Source organism: Camelus dromedarius, chromosome 5 (genome assembly GCF_036321535.1).
Source record: "Camelus dromedarius isolate mCamDro1 chromosome 5, mCamDro1.pat, whole genome shotgun sequence".
NCBI classification, from domain to species: Eukaryota; Metazoa; Chordata; class Mammalia; order Artiodactyla; family Camelidae; genus Camelus; species Camelus dromedarius.
In genome coordinates this window covers 51641079-51663714 of record NC_087440.1, presented here as the reverse complement: position 1 = coordinate 51663714, position 22636 = coordinate 51641079, and the positions used below count along the sequence as shown (strand labels likewise).

Genomic DNA, 22636 nt, shown 5'->3' with positions numbered 1-22636 from the left:
AGGCTGACCAGTGTGGAGCAAAGGTTAGAGCCAAAATATGCCAGTTAACTTCAGTCAGCACACTTGGGTTTTACTGTGACTTCTGGTTGGACAGTCCTGAAAGCCTGGTCCTCTGAGAAAGTGTTCTTCTGTTTGATGAGAATGAGACAGAGAAGCTAAGGGAGCTCGGTAACCTCAGAATTTTGCCCAAAATACCTTTCCATCTGTCTCCCCATATGACTCTCTATTAGGAACTGCTGCTTCTTCCAAAGATTTACACTCTTTAGCATGGTTTTCTTGTTTCAGAGTCCTCTCCAGAGGAAGTGATGTAAAAAGAATAGAGACAGATGTTTCCTATTGGATATGAATTGGACAAAAAGCACTCAAGATAAAGAAATGCCTCAAGCCCTTAGATGAAGGATAAAATCAACAATTACGAGATCACAGGAATCCTAGCAATAGTCCAGACTTATGAAATGGATTTTGAAAATTCGAGGATTTGTTACAAAGAGGCCTTTGTTAGAATGGACCCAATTGTAGGCTCTAAAGCAACAAGAGTAAGTTTGTTGCTTTTGCTATTCTTTGCTACTCAGCAAATTGGGCATCACTTGAGAGCTTGTTAGAAATGCAGAATCTCAGGCTCCACCCCAGGTTTCACTATATCAGAGCCTGCATTTTAACAAGATGATTTGTTTTGTACATTGGGGGCGTGTTCTTACAGAAAAATTTTAGCCCCCGAAATAAAGAGGAATCTGTGAGGATGAAAGAGGTCTTTGCCGCCCCTCCCTGCTTTGTGGTGTCTGTGATTCATGCTGCTCTATTCCCTTTTCCATTCCTCTGTTGAGCTAGGGAACAAACCACCTCCTAGGCAAGCCCTGGAGGGGACTGTAGTCTAGTCTCCCCTCCCCCAGTTATATGATAAGGACTATTTGACTACTATCAGAGGGCACAAAGTAGTCAGGCAAAATTCTCTTCACATCTCTTGGAACCCTTCTATTGCACACACATGAAATCCTTCCTCTCCAGGCTTCATTTCTCCTGTGCTAAAGCATTAAAAGAAATAAAAACCCCAAACACACCGTGTTGTTCCAAGTAATGTTCTAAACCTCAAGCCGTGGGTTTCAGACCCGAACTCTTAGATCACTGCAGTCTGGCCCAGACCCACTTCTGCTGTGCTAACACACCAATTTCCAAAATTCAGTGTAAGCAAAATATCATGTGGCGTCACCACAATTTAATGGCTTAATGAATGTCCAGCTATTTTCTGTCGTTACAACACTGGGAAGCTCTAGCTTTATATTTTTAAGCACTTTTTTAATTCACAAGAATAATGTGTAGGAACGTGAAAGATGACCTGTTCTAAGAGTATGCACAAAAGAGAAACCAGTAAATTGCTAAATTGCATACAATTATGAAGATGCTGAAAATGAACTTTCATGTAGTTTGTATGAGGGGAAAGGACATGTTATTAGAAAGGAAAATAAATGCACTGAAATGAGAACAAAGGGATGTGTTTTATTTCTGGAGTCCTGGGATCAAGAGTGGTGCCATTTTGTATTGGCTGGAAGTGTACTTTGGGCCTTGTGGGTTTTTTGGGGGGTGGGGAGGGGATAATTAAGTTTATTTCTTTCTTTTTATTTTTAGAGGAGGTACTGGGGATTGAACCCAGGACCTCATGCATGCTAAGCATGCACTCTAACACTTGAGCTATACCCTCCCCACCCCGGCCTTGTGTTTTTTTGAATGAAATAGTGAAAATATATGGTTTTCCTTTTCTAGATGTTTGAAGAAGTCTTCCATAATCTTGATCCTGATGGTACAATGAGTGTAGAAGATTTTTTCTATGGCTTGTTCAAAAATGGAAAATCCCTTACACAGTCAGCATCTACCCCATATAGACAATTGAAAAGGCACCTCTCCATGCAGGTAAAAAATAAGTAGGAAGTGGTTTCTCTGTGAGTAGAAGTTAAAATTCATTGAAATAATTTCTTTTTCTTCCTCTTTTTTTTAAATGAAGTATATAGTTAGTTTACAATATTGTGTCAGTTTCCGGTGTACAGCACAATGCTTCAGTCATATAGGAACATACATATATTTGTTTTCATATTCTTTTTCACCATAGATGACTACAAGATATTGAATATAGTTCCCTGTGCTATACAGTATAAAATTTGCTGTTTATCTATTTTATGTATATTAGTATCTGTAAATCTAGAACTCTCAGTTTATCCCTTCCCACCCCCCTGAATAATTTCTAATGAATTAGCCTGCTGTCTGGAGAAAAATACTAAGGAGAAAGAGAGAAGCAAAAGAAGAGTAGTGAGGAAAGACTAAACCATTGCAGAAGGAAAAGCTGGGTTTGAAGAAATGACCATAAATTACAGAGTGGGAAGACCACTACTTATGCCCTTAATGTTAGCTGTGGGTCAGAAGAACCCTGGTGCTAAGTAGAGACACATCTCATCCATATGAAGGAACTCTGCCAGGTCAACTGTTGGGAAGCTTTGCATTCTTGACTCACTTAGGAAAGGGAGATCAAAGGGGCTGCGGGACTTTTTATTCTACCAGTATAAATTATAGAAACATGCCTTCTGCTCCTTGTGGTCTGGACTGACCAGTTTCGGTCTTGACCAACATCATCTTGAATGCCTCAGCTCGCTCAAGTCTCTTTCTTCTTCCAGTCTTTCGATGAGAGTGGTCGACGGACCACAGCCCCATCTGCGATGACAAGCTCCATCGGCTTTCGGGTCTTCTCCTGCCTGGATGATGGGATGGGCTATGCATCAGTGGAGAGAATCCTTGACATCTGGCAGGAAGAGGGCATTGAGAACAGCCAGGAGATCCTGAAGGTGTGGTGGCTGAAATGGGAGAAAAATGACAAATTGGGGAAGGGTTGAAAAATTCCAGGTTTTTTTTGAAACTGTGATTTGATTTGATTTCTCCTTAATGATTCTTTTAGTCACAAGATTTCAGAGAGAAGAGGTAACTTCTCCTACCCTCTTTAAACAGGAGTGTTGGTTACTTCTTTCCATGTTTTTAACCCCTAAATTATTGAGAAGAGATTTCTTAACTGATCTCTGGTCATAAAGATTAGCGTTTTACCATTGTGTTTATTTACAGTGCCAGATAGGTTTAAAAAAAAACCATGCAAATAATCATGTTATGTTTTCCTTAGTGAGGGCTTAGTTATGCTCTGGATTGAATATTGTTCCTAAGCAATCACTCAAGAAATGATTACAGCCAACTTCTAGACTATTAAGTCAGCTCTCTGAGTCTGTATAACTTTGACAATGTCTGCTTTCAGAGGATAGAACTTGTGACTGTTGAACTTGTTCTGATTTCTAGGCCTTGGATTTCAGCCTTGATGGAAATGTCAATTTGACAGAATTGACGCTGGCTCTTGAAAATGAGCTTTTGGTGACGAAGAACAGCATTCACCAGGCGGCTCTGGCCAGCTTTAAGGCTGAGATCCGGCATCTGCTGTGAGTGGCGCAGAAGGTTCACCTGCTCCATTCCCTTTCCTGCTTGTCCAGCGAGTCAGTCACATTCTGTGACATACACTCTCCCATTCTGTGCACAAATATGGCTAATCTCCTGTTATCTCACTTCTGTGAAAATGAGGTAGAGCTGAGATTTGCATGGAGGCTTCTGAAGAGGGCCATGGAATGTCTTTGTGGTTTGGAAGGGTTTGGGTTGTCTTGGTTTTGTTTTGTATTGAAGCAAGCCAGATGAGAGCTTTTTTGGGTCTGCTTGTTGCTTAGAAACAGCTTCCCTCAGACTTAGTTTATTTCTGACTCTAGAGAGCGAGTTGATCAAGTGGTCAGAGAAAAAGAGAAGCTACGGTCAGATCTGGACAAAGCCGAGAAGCTCAAGTCTCTAATGGCCTCCGAGGTGGACGATCACCACGCGGCCATAGAGCGGCGGAACGAGTACAACCTCAGGTGCGACTGGTGGGCCCAGGCCCCTCCTCTCCTACCAGCCTGGCCGCACCTGGTGGCGGGGGGGGGGGGGGGGGGGGAGGGGGGAGTTAGGTGCGGCCAAGCCTAAAGGAAAGCAGGACTCACTAGACACTTTCTCAAGGAGCCTCCCGTTTCTGTGACTCTGTGTTTCCATTTTTGGCGGATCCACATGGGGACCTCTGAGGGGTTTGATGGCAGCTTCTCAGTCTTCCTTCCTCGCAGGAAACTGGATGAAGAGTACAAGGAGCGAATAGCAGCCTTGAAGAATGAGCTCCGAAAGGAGAGAGAGCAGATCCTGCAACAGGTGGGCAAGCAGCGTGTAGAACTTGAGCAGGAAATTGAAAAGGCAAAAACAGAAGAGAACTACATCCGGGACCGCCTTGCCCTCTCTTTAAAGGTAACTGTCGGGGGGGAGGGTACAGCTCAAGTGGCAGAGCGCATGCTTAGCGTGCACAAGGTGCTGGATTCTGTCCCCAGGACCTCCTCTAAAAATAAATAAATAAACCTAATTACCTTCCCTCTCCCCCCAAAAAATAAGTGAGACACATCCATATGTAGCTGTTTTTAATAAAAACAACTTTAAAAAAAAAACAACAAAGGTAACTATCCTATTGGTTCTGTGGTCTGTGTCCCTGCTGGGAGAACCACATGGAAAAGCGTGGCTCTGTAAGAAGACAGGGCTGCACAGGGCTCCATCCAAAGATTCCCCATAGGTCTGCCCAGCTGGGTCATGACCCAGATGTGGTAGGCCCCCCCAGTGTGATCTAGATTGCAGGGTGTCCAGGCTGGTTTGCCAGTGCTGTATCGTGTTCTTATTCCCTGAAGCTGCACTGGGTCCCGAGGGCTGTTTAGCATCTGGTTGATGCTTTTTCCCTTCCCTGCCCTCTCCCCTCCTCATTCTTAGCAGATGGCTTTATTTCCTGCCACGCAGAGGCCATCAGCTTTGTTTCTCTGCTTCTAAATGTACCTTTTCCCTTGTACATCCTCCTCTCCTTTCCTGTGCCTCAGTAAAGGAAGTAATCCTTCTCCTTACGGGACTCTGAGACACCAGATGGTGCAGTGTCATCTGAAGAGAGGGGTTGAGGCTGGTTTGGACTCAGGACTGCCTGGTTCCAGTCTGGATACCACTGTTTACTGGAAAACCTTGATCAAACCTGTTTCCTGATGTACAGAATAGGCACCATCATAATACCCATAGCACTGATAGGGAGATTAAGTGAGATGCTACTTACACAGTGTCTGGAAGGTAATCAGTACGTAGAGAATATTCACTCCTGCTGAGATTATAAAAGGTTCCTGAAACTCCACACATCACAAACTTGGCTAATTCTTACTCCCGAACCATTAAACTGCTTCCTCTCCTGAATTTTCTCCCTAATCTACATCACCACCCTGTGCTGTAATTCACAGAAGCTAAAGTCCTCGGTCATCCTCAGTGATCAGTTTCTGGGGCCTGTGATGACCTGAAGTGCTTCTCAGATTTATCCCGTCTCTCCGTTTCCATAGCCTCTAATAGGTTTGGAATTCATCACGATTTCTCAGCTGACTTTTGTGCACACTTTCTTCCATCTGTCCAACCTCCCTCTGGCCACCAGACTTACCTTACTAGAGAACACTGACAGTCACGCTTTTTGTAAAAGTGCAACATGGCAGCACCGAAGGGCCCTGAGAGAGGGGCTGGTCCTCATACCTTTCTGACCTCAGGCCCTGCTGGCAGCGACCCCCAGCGCCATGCCCCCAGTCCTGCTGCACCTGCTGTCAGCTCTCTCAGTTCCTCAGTGGGTTTTATGCTCCTTCACTGCGTTCTCCACTCTGCAGGCCAAATTATGTTTTCGTTCCCATTACACTTACATTTTTCTTGCCTGAAGACAGCACATTTTCTATTACATCATAGATCACTGTATCTGTGTCTGTCTCCCTCCCATGGTCCCAACTGTGTGTTCCCTGTGGTCAGCAACAGAATCTGATCCGTCAGCTTCCAGAGCACCAACACAGGCCCGATACACGGAGACTGCTCCTGACTGTTTTAGCATCTCAATTTAGACATACTTTAAAAGATCAGAGCTGTCGAACTGGCATTTTGGGGGAAGGTAGTATTTTTAAAAAACGCTTCAAGCACATTCTTTTTCACTCCATGTTACTGTGTGAGGGTGTGAACAGGAATGTATTAAAAATATACTGGCTCTATGTTCTTTTGGCAAAATGTACTTTGAAAATAATGTTCTTCCAATCAGCCTTTAGCACTGGAATAGAAAATATGTCAAATGGCACATCCGTGTGGTTTTATATTTTTAACAAATGTGGGCGGATATCTAAAAAGTATTTTGTATACGTAGAAAAACACATTTTGTGGACTTCAGTTGGTGTTATTTTATTATAATTTAAACATACAAATTATAAAAACCTGTATGTGTAGCTTTTACATCTTAAAACCAAAATAAAATTGTAAATTAAATATAAACCATATAAACCACTAAATGAAAATTGTGAAAGCTATTCTGTTTTATACTTTTTGAACTCTCTTCTGCTGTCAGATGAACAAGGTATTCTGCAACCAGTTTTCTTTCATTTGACCATCTATTGAGAATGTTCTTCATGTCTTTAAACTTTTTACTATAGTGCTATTGAATAGAAATATAATGCAAGCCATGTACGTAATCTCAAATTTTCAAATAGCCACATTAAAAAGTAAAAAGAAACAGATGAATTTAATTTTGAATCATTTTATTTAATATCTCCAAAACATTATCATTAAAAAAAATTGGGAGGGGGAAGTAATTAGGCATGTTTGTTTATTTATTTATTTAAATGGAGGTACTGGGGATTGAACCCAGGACCTCATGCATGCTAAGCACACATTCTACCACTGAGCTATATCCTCCCACCAAAACATTATCATTTTGCCATGTGATTAATATACAAAAATTATTATTGAGCTATCTTACATTTTTGTACTATTCAAATTCTGATGAGTATTTTAGACTTACAGCACATCTCAGTTTGTATTATATATATTTCAAGTGTTCAGTATCTACATGTGACTGCTGGTGGCTACTGTTGGACAGTATGATTCTATAGTATCAGAAAAAAAGAAGGAAAACTTTAATGTCATAAGATAAATATCAGTTTTTTAATATTTGCTTTTGTCTGCTCTAATCTACTAAAACTTTCAAGATGAACACATTATCTCAATCTAGAACACTGATTTATGTATGACATACAGTGGTACAACAGTTTGATTATTTTTTAATTGTGCCCACTTAATTTCCCCAAATTTCTTCAGGAAAACAGTCGTCTAGAAAATGAGCTTCTGGAAAATGCTGAGAAGTTGGCAGAGTATGAGACTCTGACAAACAAACTTCAGCGAAATTTGGAAAACGTTTTGGCAGAAAAGGTAAATCTGTTTAAATTTGATTTCCTGATATGTAGCCCGAAAGTGTAGTTTACTTAAAAAAGCGGAAGCAAGGCCACCAAGAAAACTTCTATTACAGAGTTACTTATGTGACTGAGGGAAGCTGTCGCTTCTGCAGCCGTCATTTAGTAGGTTGGTTATGAGGGAAACACTGCATGGCGCTGAGAGGCAATCTCTGCTTTAGTTGAGTACATCACTCTAGAATGTTCTCCCATCATCCAGCTGGTGGTGTTTCTGCTTAAATGTCACATTCCTTTCATACTCAGGAGACTGGTTGAACACCAGAAACTGGGGCCTTTGGTATGTTACAGGTCAAAGAAGGACACTTGGGAAAAATGACGACTCTGCTCTTTTCCTCTTCTAGTTTGGTGACCTTGACCCCAGCAGTGCTGAATTCTTTTTGCAAGAAGAAAGGCTGACACAGATGAGAAACGAATATGAGCAGCAGTGCAGGGTGAGTGCCTGACGAGAACTCAGTCAGTGGAGGGGTTCCTGGGTTCAAATGCTTCTTCACCATTTACTGTGTGTGTGACCCTGAGCACATCACCTAATCTGTAGGTGTCTCAATTCCCGGCAAGAGTAAGAGTTCCCACCGAGTAGGGTTGTTGTGGAGAGTCAATGAGTAAATATAGTAGAGTCCTTAGAACAGAGCCTGGGACATAAAAAACACTTAACCCAAGTGCTAGCTATTAATATTATTACCTAGTACCCTGAAATATCATGCAGAGTGCACTTGAGTCTGCTTTACCTGGGTCAGAAACTGCTAGTAATTAGAGGAAAATAAAGTTTTATTCCAAGAGAAGGAAAATGTGGTCATGATGATGGGCTAGCCTTTACTGAGCAAACAATGCAGACCTAATCTGATATAATTTGCTTTTGTCTTATGGGTTTTTTTCCTGAATACATTCCTTACTTTATTTATAAAATGCAAAAAGAGTAGAAACCAGTCAAGTCTTTAAGTAGTAACTCATTATAAATTCCTACCAGAAGACATAAAAGCATCCTTAAAAATAACAGGAATCTTTGATTTTTTAAAAAAATAACTCTTCTAAGCTCAGGAACTTTGTTTTTTTTTTTTTTTTTTTTTTTTCTTAAACCGCAAACACTTGTCTATTTTAACAAGGTAAGCATAATTGAGTTCTGACTGCTGGAGATGAACATTGCACTTGTGCAAAACTGAGGGAAGCAACCGCCTCCCTATGAGGTTGCTCAGAGCCTGCCTTCTCAGGAAATAGACATGCACATTTTGAGAAAAGAAATGAAACATTTATGCCACTCTTAGAAATAAGTTTTGGTTCTTGGCTCTAATCAAGCAGAGGTGTTTTCTTATATGCCTTTAATTATTTCATCGGTAAAAATCTGTCAGCTCTACCTCCAAAATCCCCCAAATTCATCCACTTGCTTTTTTTTTTTTTTTTACAGCTTTTCATAACCATATAATTCACCCACGTAAGGTGTACAAGTCAATCTCTTTTAGGATATCCACAGAATTGTGCAACCATTACCATGATAAATTGGAGAACATTTTCATCTCCCAGAAAGAAAACTCCCATTCCACCACGCTGTAATCTCTCCCGGGACCCCCAGCCCTAGGCAACTGATAATCTATTTGCTGTCCTTTGGTTTTGCCTATTCTTTACATTGCTTATAAAGGGAATTACATAGTGTGTGGTCCTTTGTGCCAGCTTTCTTTCATGTAGCATAATGTTCTCAAGGCTCATCCACATTGCAGCAGGTATCAGTACTTCATTTCCTTCATCTGCTGAGCAATACTCCATTGTACAGCTGTACCGCATTTTATTTACCCATTCGTTAGCTGATGGACATTTGGGTTGTTTTGAGTATTACGAATAATGCTGCTGTGAATACTTGTAAGCAAGGCTTTGTGTGGACATATTCTTTCACTCCTCTTGGGTTTATACCTATGAGTGGAATTGCCGGGTTGTATGATCACCATATGTTTAATCTTTTGAGGAACTGCTCAGTTTTTTCCAAGATGTTTTCCACCATTTTACATTCCCTCCAGTATGAGAATTCCAATTTTCTCCACATCCTTGCCAATAGTTGTTAATTGTATGTCTTCTTTATTTTAGCCGTCCTAGTGGGTATGATGTAGTATCTCGTGGCGGGTTTGATTTGCATTTCCCTGATGGCTAATAACATTGAGTATCTTTTTATGTGCCTATTGGTATATCTTCTTTGGAATAGTGTCTATTCATGTCTGTTGCTTAATATTTAAATGTGTTCTTTGTCCTTTTGTTATTGAGTTGTAATAGTTCTTTATATATTCTACATACAAGTACCTTATCGGATATAAAATTTGCAAAAACTTTTCTCTCATTCTGCAGGTTGTCTTTTTACTTTCTTGATGGTATCATTTGAGGCACAAAAGTTTTTAATTTTGATGATGTACAGTTTATCTATTTTTTTCTTTTATCGCTTGTGTTTTGGACATCACACCTAAGACTTGTGTTGGTTTTTAAACTCCAGGTATTACAAGACCAGGTAGATGAACTCCAGTCTGAACTAGAAGAATATCGTACGCAAGGCAAAGTGTTCAGACTTCCCTTGAAGAACTCGCTGTCAGAAGAACTTGATATTAACAGTAGTTGCATCGAGCCTGACCAGGGTAAACCATTCAGGCGCTGTCTTTTCAGTCTCTGCCTTTGACTTTTGTTTTTAGAACCATGGTTGAATGAAAAATTGCAAAACATTGGCAACCAAAAAAAAAGAAAAGAAAAAAAGAGAGAGAGACTGGGAATGCTATTTTCTTGAGCTATTTCACTTGTGGTCTGTTTTTTTCATTTCTCCTTCAAGTCTTTATGAGAATAATTCCATCTGATTTTGAAATGCATCAACAAAGAAATGGAAAAATCAAACCACAAGGATATTTGCTTCATTAAAAAGAAAAACTGGCCACAGATCTGAGGATCCAGGCCTTGGGAGTGTTAGAATTCAGTGGCTGAGCTACTACTGAATCCTCCCTTTCTAAAAGAGTGTCTAACTGGTGTGACAGTATTTTAGAGAGTGAGCCAGCCAGAAACCAGAGTTTGATTTTCTTCTGCTGGCTGTGCTAAATGTCTGCAAAACAACAAATAAGATAAATAAATGTTGGTTGCCTGTGCCTTTGAGGAGGATTTTGAGTAGCAAGGTTGGCAGGCTGGGTTGTTTGGGAACCCTCCTACATTCATTATCAGCTCTTTCCCTCCCTCCTGCTGTCCTGCAGGAAGGACTCCACTGTACTGAGTTTGAATTTCAGAAAGGGTTTATACTAAATTCTTCTGTTATAAATAGTTCTCCCCACTGTTACTTGGAACAGGAGAACAGGTTCTTACAAGCGTTGTTTATTCTTCTCCTCACTTATTTATTCTAGAATAAGTAAGGGATTAGGGAGGGGACAGGAAGAGGCCTGAACACCTGTCCTCTGATTCTGAGTCTGTACTCTGTAGCCTTACTGTGGTATAAGGATGGAGCCCAACCGATATGCTAAATCTCTGAAGCTTTTCTGGGCTTTTCCACAGATGGCCAAGGGAGTTCTCATGGGTACGTGAGGCTGTTCCATCTTGGGGTGGTTTACACCCCAGGTATCACTTCTCAGTTGAGGATATGTCATATACGTGACGAGAAAGCCCGAAGCAGGACTGTCAGTTCCAGATGCTAGACTTGTGCTGTTTCTGGCATCTGCCTGTGTACCTCCATATGAAAGATCTCTACATGGTGTTAGTACACAGACAAAGTGGTTATGCCTAGCTCAGCCCTCAGCCTGTGCTTCACATTTCAGTGTCCTTCTCAGTCACCATCACGGGCAGTGAACTCATATGAATGACTTGAGAATTTTCCACCCAAACTGCCTATATCCAGGTTCCTAACTTATGCCCTGTTCTTTAAAAATGTTAGCTGGTAATTTAGGATGAGGCCTCACCTGTACTACAGGAAAATAATATTACAGTATTCAGTCTTCTGTAATGTGGAGTGGTGGTTTGGATATCTTGACCCTTGAAGTTAACACCTCAAGGTGTTTAGCAAGTATGCTGGCCATTCATTCTCCTGCCACGTTGTTCCTCGGCTAATTTGTCATTCAGTATTTGCTGGATGGCTGGTTGGTTTGAGCGAACTACCTCACTCTGCAGCATTTTCATTAGGAGGAGGTCACGTTTAAGCAGCAATTTCCACTGTTCTGTCAGATTCCATTAAGGTTTATTACACTGTCTGTACATGAAAGAATCTATTCACCTTCATTTTTTTCTTGTTCTTCCCTAATGCTTGAAAACAGGAGATGTCTCTTGGCTTCTGTTGTTTCCTAGTAGATCCCATCTGTAGCAATTTAGGCTAAAAATCATCCCTTAATTATACTGGATGTCCTTCCTCAGATGCCAGTTGTGTTACTGAAAGAGCCTGCTGCAGGGTCAACAGATCCTATGTGTTTTCAGGGCTTGGTTCTGAAGAATGCAATCCACTGAACATGAGCCTCGAGGCGGAGCTGGCCATTGAACAGATAAAAGAGCAGCATCACAGGGACTTGTGTCGCCTCAGACTGGAGCTTGAGGATGAAGTAAGTCCTTCTCATCAGTCCTGCTCCCTAATGTCTTTGAGCTCTGACAGGCTTTGCATGTAGAACATTCTCAATTCTTTTTTCTCAAAGAGCAGCACTGTCTACACTTCCTCTTGTGTCTTGATGGCTGCCAGAACTCACCTCCTCAGGACAGTTTCATAGGCCAAGGGTGAGGCCTTTTCTTCATAGGAGAGAGTTTCTTAAAAATGTAGTATCTTCAGCCCTAGCAACCATGGAACTTGCAGGTCATTACATTATTCCCAACTCATTAAAAAACATCTCAATAAAAAATTTTAAAAGCCCTTTGATATAGCATTACCACCTCAATTAGGTACAAGTTTTGAATCTTGGTCTCCAAAAACCTTCACCATGTCACTTCAGCTTGTATATCTAGTCTTCTTTTTTTCCCCACAGTCCTCTGAGTTACCTTATCCTCCAGCCAAACCAGGTAGCCTGCTGTTCTCCATCAAACTGTCCTTCTGCTCATGCTGTGACATGTGTTGTTATTATCTCCTTCTACCTCTTAAAAGTCTACCTACCCTTCAGAATTTATATCGAATGCTACCTCTTGCATTCCTGGATTCTCCCAACCAAATGTGATTTTTCCCCCCTCCTTTAAGTCCCTGGGTTACATTGTAGCTGTTTTCCCTATACTTTTAATATGTTTTATTCTGACTTGTAGTATACTTTTTTTGTATTTGTCATAACCATATCTGGAGTGGGTTTTTCTTGATGACAGGGGCTTGTCTTACCCAACTTTGTGTCCCCACAGGGCCTGATAGGCATTAAAGAGATATTTGAATTAAATTGAGCATGTTAAGACACTAAGTGTGCAATTGGAAAGGATGCCTGTGAAGACAAATGATATCTATGTGAAGGCTTAGTCGGTTTTAATAGAGCTGTTCAGAAACTAGAAATGCGACCAAGTTAAAAAGGAATGCAAACCATGCCTGACTTAAAAATATTTAACATGATTTCGAGTTGTTACTTTAAGACAAAATGAGGAAACTGAGGAATGTCTTGTAGGAAAAAAGAACTTACTGCCCTGTCGCATTTCCATGGCGTTGAGTTGAGTAACACTCTGGTTATTTCACTTTCGGGCTTCAGGTGCACCACTATGAAAAGCAGCTAGATGAAACCAAGGTTGCCTGTGAAAAGGAGCGGGAGAACATGAAGCAAAAGTATGAGAATGAAGTGCACACCTTGGAAAAACAAATAAGTGACCTTAAAAATGAAATCGCAGAACTTCAGGGCCAGGCAGTGGTGCTCAAGGAGGCACAACATACGGCTGCCTGCACACTTGAGGAGGAGAAGAAACAACTGCAAATGAAGTGGGATGAGGAAAAGGCTCACCTGCAGGAGGAGCTGAGGCTGGAGCATGAGATGGAGCTCAAGGCTAGGCTGGCGCGGGTGGAGGAAAGCTTTAACGGAGAGAGGGAAAAATTCATTCAAAGTGGAGCCTGGACAGAGGAGAAGGTGAGAGGCTTGACTCAGGAACTAGAACAGTTTCACCAGGAGCAGCTCAAAAGCCTGGTGGAGAAGCACACTCTTGAGAAAGAGGAATTGCAAAAAGAGCTCTTGGAAAAACACCAAAGGGAGCTCCGAGAGGGAAGGTAAGAAAATGGGGGAAATGGAGCAACCTGGGGCACTATTCCTCAGGGGCACCAGAAGTCTAGTCAATTGAGGCAATTATGAAAAATCAGAAGACATAACAGCCCATGGGTTCTTTTTTAGTTTTTCAACTTATTTTGCCATTATTTAATAAACCTACTTTGGGGTTATTGAAACTTTTTTTCTTTAAGAGGAAAGTATTTTTTTGTGTCAGATGTGTACCTTTTACAGTTCCAGATGAGGACAAGATTATCGCAAATGTGGTTTCTTCCTAGTTCAGTCCTGTTGTTTTCTGAGAAAGGTCATTTATAAGCTAGATTCTAGGCAAAATTACATTTCCTCAGAGTTATTAAACACCATTTTGTGCTTACTTTCCTCGCATGAAATCTGAGATACTTTTGAGGGCTTTGGTGCTTCGTACTTTGATTAACTTAGTGCTACTTTATTAAATAAAAAGCAAAACATAATAAATTTGTTAATATGTGTGGTTTATATGACTACTATCCACCAATGGATACTTAATTAAAATGAAAAAATTTTATGTATTTCCCAAGTTAGGGTTTAGGTTAATACGCACTTGAACATTTGTGAAGTATCAGTCTAAGTTTTGGCTACAGATCCATAAACAAATACATCTGGGATTATGCCAAAGAACTTGGTTTCTAAATTTTCCTTCTTAAATGCAGAGAGGTAAGTAAGTCTTTTAAATTGATTATGACTGCCAGTGTTGGCTCTCACAGATGAGATCCCTTCTCAGTATAAGTGAATCACATAGGAATAAATGAAGATCATTTTTTAGAAAATGTCTAAATTATTTGCTTGGCTGCTGCATCTATGCGTGGGAAAATGTTTTTTGTTTGCTTCCAGAGTTGATGGCAGTTTCAGTAATGCTGTATGTTGACCACATTTAGGGAAAAATTGGAAACTGAGTGTAATAGAAGAACCTCTCAGATAGAAGCCCAGTTTCAGGCTGACTGTCAGAAAGTCACTGAGAGTTGTGAAAATGCTCTGCGAAGTCTGGAGGGGCATTACCGCCAAGAGCTGAAGGAGCTCCTGGAACAGCAACGCGAGGAGAGGTCCCAGTGGGAGTTTGAGAAGGACGAGCTCACCCAGGAGTGTGCAGAAGCCCAGGAGCAGCTTAAGGACACTCTCCAAAGAGAGAAAGAAGCTTCTCTGGTCCTGACCCAAGAGAGAGAGATGCTGGAGAAAACATACAAAGAACATCTGAATAGCATGGTTGTTGAGAGAGAGCAGCTACTCAGAGATCTGGAAGATCTAAGAAATGTGTCTGAAAGTCAGCAAAGCCTACTGTCCAACCAGATACTTGAGCTGAAGAGCAGTCATGAAAGAGAGCTGAAGGACCGGGAGCAGGTCCTGTGCCAGGCAGGCGCCTCGGAGCAGCTGGTCAGCCAAAGGCTTGAAAGGCTAGAAATGGAGCGTGACCAGGAGAGGCAAGAAATGATGTCCAAGCTTCTGGCCATGGAGAGTGTCCACAAAGCGACCTGTGAGAAAGCTGATCGAGAGAGGGCCGAGATGAGCACAGAAATCTCCAGGCTCCAGAATAAAATTAAAGAAATGCAGCAGGTGGCATCTCCTCCCTCCAGGCTTCAGAATGGCTGCCAGGCAATGGGAGGGGTGGAGGCGGCAGGAAGTGGAGCCCTGTCCCTGCTCCAGCAAGGAGAGCAGCTGTTGGAGGAGAATGGAGATGTCCTCTTAAGCCTGCAGAGAGCTCATGAACGAGCAGTGAAAGAAAATGTGAAAATGGCTACTGAAATTTCTAGGTTGCAACAGAGGCTGCAAAAATTAGAGCCAGAGTCAGTAATGGCTTCTTGTGTAGATGAGCCAACTACTGGATTTTTGGGAAATTCTGTGGAACAAACAGAACCATTTCTACTGCAAAACCGAATGAAGCAAGTAGAAAGTGGAACCATGCAGAGTGTCCTAAGTGACCTGCAAGGTGATGAGGTCCGGGATCTGGAAAGTACAGGGACGAGCTCTGGTCAGAAACAAGAGGTCAGAATAGAGGAGTCTGAAGCATCAATAGAGAGTTTTTCTGAGCTTGAAAATAGTGAGGAGACCAGGACTGAGACCTGGGACCTGAAGAATCAGATTGGCCAGCTTCAGGAACAACTAATGATCTTACGTGCAGATTGTGAGCGAGCTTCCGAAAAGAAGCAGGACCTACTTTTTGATGTTTCTGTGCTAAAGAAGAAATTAAAGGTGCTTGAGAGAATCCCTGAAGCTTCTCCCAAGTATAAACTGTTGTATGAAGATGCTAGTAGAGAAAATGAGTCTCTTCAGGAAGAGCTGAGAGTGATGGAGACACGCTATGATGAGGCTCTAGAAAATAACCAGGAACTCACTTCAGAAATGTTCCGATTACAGAATGAGTTAAAGAAGGTTGAAGAAGTGACTGAAACATTCCTTAGCCTGGAAAAGAGTTACAATGAAGTCAAAAGAGAAAACGAGGAACTGCATATTCTGGTTCTGAAACTTCAAGGCAAGATTGAGAAACTGCAAGAAAGAGCAGTGCTGCAGTGTGATTGCTTCTCCTTATGGGAAGCCCATTTAGATAACCTGGACATCGAACCTGATGAGCAGGTGCTTGAGCTAAATAGGACACTGGGAGAGCACGCACCGAAGGTTATGAAAGTACATCGTATTATAGAAGAACGTTATCAAGAAAACCAGTACGTTGAGCAGGAGAATACACAGCTCCTAGAAAAAGTAAAAGCACACAAAATTGCCTGGCTCCATGGAACACTCCGGACACATCGAGAAAAGCCTGTAGTAGAGGACCAAGTTATCCTCGAGGAAAACGCTGCTCTCTTAGGCCTTCAAGACGAATATTTTCAGCGCCAGGCCACAATTGCAGAGTTAGAACTGGAGAAAAAAAAGCTGCAGGAGCTGACTAGAAAGTTGAGGGAAAGAGTCACTACTTTAGTTAAGCAAAAAGACATGCCTTCTCAAGGAGAAAAGGAGGAAGAGCTGAAGGCAATGATGCATGACCTGCAAATCACGTGCAGTGAGATGCAGCAAAAAGTTGAGCTTCTGAGGTAATGTATGTACCTTCTAAACCTCACGGAATCCCACAGAGCACCTCACCAAATCTAACTTCCACTGCTTGCTGTGCCTAGAGACACTAACCTGGTAGTCTTCGAGAAGAGAGCAGTACTTTAGACTTCCTCCTGCTTCTGTGTCATATTAACAAATAGAATAACCCTGCCTAGGAGGCATTCCCTTCCTCTCTAGGAAATAAATGTCATTCATTTGGGGTGTGAAAGTTCATAATGGAGAGTGTTTGTTGTTTAACCGTGTGCACCGTCAATGTGTGTCAAGTCTTTAACTCTTTTCTGGCACTTCATTTGGATGGATAGGTGGTTTTTTGTTTTTTGTTTTTTTTTGGCTAAATGTTGGTTATTTTCCTCATTTCGATAAAACCAGTTACATAAGAATGAATGCCTTTTGTGTATTATTAACTCATTTGATAGATAAGAACTCTCTTATACTAATATAGGAAAAATGTTGTGTTTTGTGGCGTTTAGTTTTTTACTTACATCACTTGAAGTACATGCTGACATTCTGTAAATAATGGAAATTTATCTTAGGACATGTAATTTTATTGAAGAGCTATCAGATTCTAACAAATGTGCTTAAAGAACAAAGACAAAAATGAAACTAATTTGAACCACTGCTCACTTGATTTATAATATATGATTGCAATAGTATTTTAACAAATTTCAGTTAAAAAAAAACTTGTAAAATATTACATCATGTCTGAAATATCTTAATGGTGTGAAAAAAAAAAACCCAAAAAATTCTGGGTGAAGTTTTTCCTCTTATTCAGACCCTTTTTAGTTCTAAAAATCATAATGAGGTGGAAAAAAAATCACAAAGTAGACATTAGTGTACACGTCACTGTGGCCCCTTCATTTATGTAGTGAATTTTCTTTCTTTAGGTACCCTGGGGCTTAAAACTAAAGCTAATGCAGCTTAGTAAAATGGCTTTTGTCTTTTAGGAGTAGACAGGACTTGAGACTGAAATAAATGAAGTTATTTGCTCAAAGCCGTATGCTTGCCTCGGGGAAAGGCAGCCAGGCTGGGCATTGAGTCTCCATTTCTGTCTCCATACTCCAGTGTTTAAGCCACACCTACCTAATGTCTTTTAGTGAATTTCTCACTTCCCAAAAGAAATGAGTCAATATGTCATAGCTTGATTTCCAAGTACCAAGAGACTACTAATTTAGATTTTTCATTTTAACTGGCATGGAATGCTTGTTTAATTGGAAGTTACTAGAAAGTATTTTCCAAAGATGCCAGATGACTGCCGTGTCTAACTTTTTTTTTTAATCTCTGTACTTCAGATATGAATCTGAGAAGCTTCAAGAGGAAAATTCTATTTTGAGAAATGAAATTACTACTTTAAATGAAGAAGATAGCATTTCAAACCTGAAATTAGGGAAATTAAGTGGATCTCAGGAAGAAATGTGGTAAGACATATACTTTAAATGTTCTTAAGGCATTTTTGCAAGGACTATAAAACTATTTTACTTCAACTTTTAAAGCCTAACTCTTAAGTTACATTTTCATTCTCTGTTTAGGCAAAAAATAGAAACTGTAAAACAGGAAAAAGCTGCAGTTCAGAAGATGGTTGAAAATTTAAAGAAACAGGTAAGAAGAGAATATTTCCCAACTTTTCTTGATTCTAAAATTTTCTCTTTTTTTATTTGAAATGTATAAATTTATAGCACATACTACTGGAGATGTAGCTAATAATGGTAAGTTTGTAAATCTTACCATCTGAGTTTCAAATAGAAACTCACCTCAAGCTAATTCTAAACTGTATTTCTGGTTTTTGTGAATATAATAATGCATATATTATTTTTAGACTCTGAATGCTTAAAACAAGCTTTATAATTGGTGGGAGTAGAGAAATGTTACCTCTAAAACCAAATACTAGCTCTGTCCTTCCTGTGGTTTTGATTAATGTTTGCTCCTTCCTCGTTCCTCACCATGATTGAAAGCACAAAGTTAAGAACATAATTTTATAGATGTAGAACACTGGTTAATTGGTATATATTTTCACAGGTTTATGACTTATTTAGATAGCTTGTGCCATTCAATGCCCAATTTGCATAATCTCACAATATGCAGTTGTGCGGGGGAAGGCCATTAGAGAATCTGTCTGAAACAGTCAAAAGACAAGGGCATCCTGGGAAAAGAGTATTTTCAGCACTTGAAATAGACAAGATGTTAACATCCAAAACATATTTTGTACTCTTACAAATGGCAAAACTCTGTTGAAAAATGGGTAATTGATATGAATGGTCAAGTCACAGAAAAATAGAATAGAATACATAAAAAGATGGTTAGTTAGCCTCACTAGTAATTAGGGAAGGGCAAGTTAAATGAGTTTCTTTTTTTCACCTATCAGATTGGCAAAAATTAGATTTATCCATCTAGTACTAGAGAGTGAGGAAATGGATGTACTCAGACATTGCTGATAGGACTGTAAGTTGGTAGCACTGTGAGGAAGCCATTTTGGATGTATCGATCAAAACAGTAATGTGTATGCATACCTTCTAACCCAGCTGCCCCAATTCTATAAAAAGGATCCTGAATAGAAAATGCTACTATGTGTAAATGAATTTTCCAAAAGATTGTTTTGTTTCTTTACAATTAAAGGAATGATAACAAACCTATATGTCTATCAGTGTGGGAATGGGTAAATACAGTATGGAATGTCTTGATACACAAACACCCTACAGCCACTTAAAAATACAGCATGTGGTGGTTTCTGAATGCACTGACTTGGAAAGATAAGAGTCTGTAAGATATTGTAAGTGGAAAGAAGAGACTATCCCAACATCAGAAATGATGCAAATTTTTGTTAAAAAAAACTTATGTGTCTATGGGTGTTGTATACGCTTGGAAAACAATCCAGAGGGATACATATCCGGCTGTGCACAGTGGCGACCCCTGTGGACTGGGATTAGACAGAGTGTCTAGCACTTCTTCATATACTTCTGAATCAACTGACTTTGTAATAATGAGTATGTATTATTTCTGTTATTAAATGTGTGTGCGTGTGTGATATAACTTTATCTGCATAGAGAGGGAAAAAACAATTAGTCTCTGAAAATGTTTTTTAGCAGAAACATGGTAACAGTATTTAAAACGTATTTCAATTTTAATTAGATTTCAGAATTAAAAACCAAAAACCAACAGTTGGATTTGGAAAATACAGAGCTTAGCCAACAGAATTCTCAAAATCAGAAAGAACTGCAAGAACTTAATCAACGTCTGGCAGAAATGCTGTGCCAGAAAGATGAAGAGCCAGGTCAGAGTACATGTGAGGAGTGGGAACAAGAGAAGTCTAATCTGAAAGATGAACTGGAACACTGCAAAGTGCAGGTATGTTCTGCAGCTCCTCTACAGCCTTTTTGGAAGCAATCCTAAGAAAGAAAAGAAATGCTTGCATTAAATTCTTACACATAAAGTCTTAATAATTAAAACAGAGTGGTGCTGGCACATGAATAGACAGATAAGTGGAATAGAGAGTCTAGAATTAGACCCAAATCCAAATGGGAACTCAGTATGTAACAAAGGTAGATACTCAAGTCACTGGGGTAAAGATGGACTTTTTAATAAGTGGTGCCTGGACAACTGGGTAGACATTTAGAAGTAGATAAAATTAGATCCATATCTTGTATCACACATAAGGGTAAACTCTAATTGGATTAGGAGTCTAAACATAAAAGATAAAACTATACAAGTACTTAGAAGAAAATGGGGATATTCATCTTTAGCCTTGGTGTAGAGAAAGGCTGTGTAACTATGACTCATAAACTAGAGGCAAAAAAAAAAAAAACTGATTAAATTTAAAATTTTTTACATGGCAAAAAAATACCATAAACAAAGTCAAAAGACACCTCACAAACTGGGAGAAAATATTTGCATCATATTCAACAAAAAGTGGGGCCAATATCCCTACTATGTAAAGAACTCTTAAAAATCAAAGGACTTAGGACCCAAATCTGATAGCAAAATGGGAAGAACACATGAACAATTCACACACAAAAAAGAGATAAAAAATGGCCCTCAAAACTATGAAAAAATGTTTAAATTACTCAGAATTAGAGAAATGCAAATAAAACAACACTGCTACATCATTTCTCACCTATGAGATTGGCAACAATTAAAAAATATGACAACGTATTCTGTTGGCAAGGCTTTGGGAAAACAGGCACTTTCATACATTGCTGGTGGGGATAGAAACTGATACTGTCCTTCTGGAAGGAAATTTGGCAATACCTAACAAAATTACATGTATACTTACCTTTTGTCTCAGCAGTCTGACTTCTAGGAATCTACCATAAAGATGCTCCTCCAAAAATATGAAAATTCATATGCACAGTGTTGATTATTCATTGCAGCATTGTGTGTAACTGCAAACTATTGGAAACAGCCTAGATGCTCACACATAGGAGAGTGGTTGGATAAACGTGGTGGGTGTAGCCACACCATGGAGTGGTATTACGCAGCTTTAAAAAAAGAGAAAGAAAGAATGGATGAAAGAGAAAGATCTCTATTGATATGAAATGATTTCCAGGACATACTCTTAAGTGAAAAAAGAAAAGCACAAAAGAGTATCTAAGAGTGGGTAGAGTATGCATACTACATCCAGGTTAAGAAGGGGACATTAGACAGTACACATGTGCTTGTGCAAAAGAAATACATGGATGGTGAACCAGGTAACTAAAGAGATGGTTACCTATAGGGGGAGAATAGGAAGGGGATGAAAGAGAGGAATGGGAATGTGATATAAGGGATGGGGAGGGAGGGGCACTTCCGAGTATCGTTTCATCTAACTCTGACACTTGGCACCATAGTAATGTTTCATATACTTTTCACCTGCCCCCTCAATAAACACACAATTTAAACCAGTCCAAAAAATAAAAGATGAGGGGGTATGGAAATGGAACACAAACACTAACAAATGAACCTAACTCTATTATAAATGGATAACATAACCACAATGGGGAAGAAAATAAGTAATTTGGAAATTAGTATCTTGACTGTATACTGTAGGGTTAAGACAAAAAGAAGTGCACATAAATACTCTATAATCTAGTTAGTAAATCTGTTTCTCTTGGGCGTGTATGTTAGTAATTCTTGAGCTACTCTGTATATACTCGAATTGAACAAATAAGTAAATATATTGCAGGTAATAAGAACTGAGTTTCTCACTGCTGGAGAAGGAATTTGGAAGTGGGAAAACTGGGAAGGATAAAATGAACCCTCTGATGTTGGATTGGAATTTGAGTATCAACTTGAGTATCAATTAGTATCAGCTTGGGTTTCTTAATACATAGACAGATACATACAACAGAGGTGTAGATGTGTGTATATGGCTGGAGTGCCCAGATTTTGGTTTCTAAACACTATTATCCTATAAGAAGAACCAGGGCTCCTTGGAAAAATGATTGATTCCAAGGTTGGGGCAGGGACAGTTCAAGATGAGCCTGGAACATCTCATTCCAGAAAGAAAAAGGTGCTCAAAGAGACGGGGGATGTCGAAAGGACACAGTGCACAACCCCAAGAAACTCCTAATGGTCAAAGCTTCAATAAGTTGATCAGCAAAGTTAAGTATAGCATAACATAAATGTAATTATAAAATAAATTTAGAATAAAATAAATACCTATAGGTCTGTAGTGTTATAAAAAATTGAGTAAGTAAAGGGGTGGGGGAAGAAGTACCAGCTCTTCCTTACAGAACTCCAATTAATAAATGTAGAAAGAAAGAAGGAAACAAAGTCTTCATTAGGCAAACACCAGAGTAATGATTGTTGTAAACAAAATCCACTGACAGACACTAAAATGTATAAGCAAAAGCTTAAGGAAAAACAATGTGCGTGGTCTCAAGTATCTCCCCCAAGAGAAAGATAGTAACTTTATGGTGGGAAAATCCGCAAAAATGAACTTAGAAATCATGTTCATGCCATTTTAGTGGAAAGTCTTTTAAAAGGTAGTTTTGGTTAGTTCTAATGAGTATAAGGACAAATGGTCATAAAACAGTATGTCACTGAATTTGCACTCGTGTTTCCTTAATGGTGCCTTTT

At 39.8% G+C, this 22636-nt stretch overlaps 1 protein-coding gene across 11 annotated transcripts in view; it reads left to right on the top strand.

Moving 5' to 3' along the window:
• The window catches only part of NIN (ninein), a 93045-nt gene that overhangs the window by 47602 nt on the left and 22807 nt on the right, over positions 1-22636 (top strand). For 8 of the 11 annotated variants that reach the window (XM_031453690.2, XM_031453691.2, XM_064485948.1 and 5 more), the window contains 14 exons: positions 1759-1905; positions 2661-2828; positions 3325-3461; positions 3780-3920; positions 4161-4335; positions 7222-7332; positions 7715-7804; positions 9841-9979; positions 11781-11902; positions 13010-13515; positions 14425-16569; positions 17878-18003; positions 18115-18184; positions 19712-19927. In XM_031453690.2, coding sequence (XP_031309550.2) covers positions 1759-1905; positions 2661-2828; positions 3325-3461; positions 3780-3920; positions 4161-4335; positions 7222-7332; positions 7715-7804; positions 9841-9979; positions 11781-11902; positions 13010-13515; positions 14425-16569; positions 17878-18003; positions 18115-18184; positions 19712-19927 — 4293 coding nt within the window. Of the gene's footprint in view, positions 1-285; positions 537-1758; positions 1906-2660; positions 2829-3324; positions 3462-3779; positions 3921-4160; positions 4336-7221; positions 7333-7714; positions 7805-9840; positions 9980-11780; positions 11903-13009; positions 13516-14424; positions 16570-17877; positions 18004-18114; positions 18185-19711; positions 19928-22636 lie in introns of all 11 variants that reach the window. The other 3 variants (XM_031453702.2, XM_031453701.2, XM_031453699.2) reach the window with 2 other exon arrangements.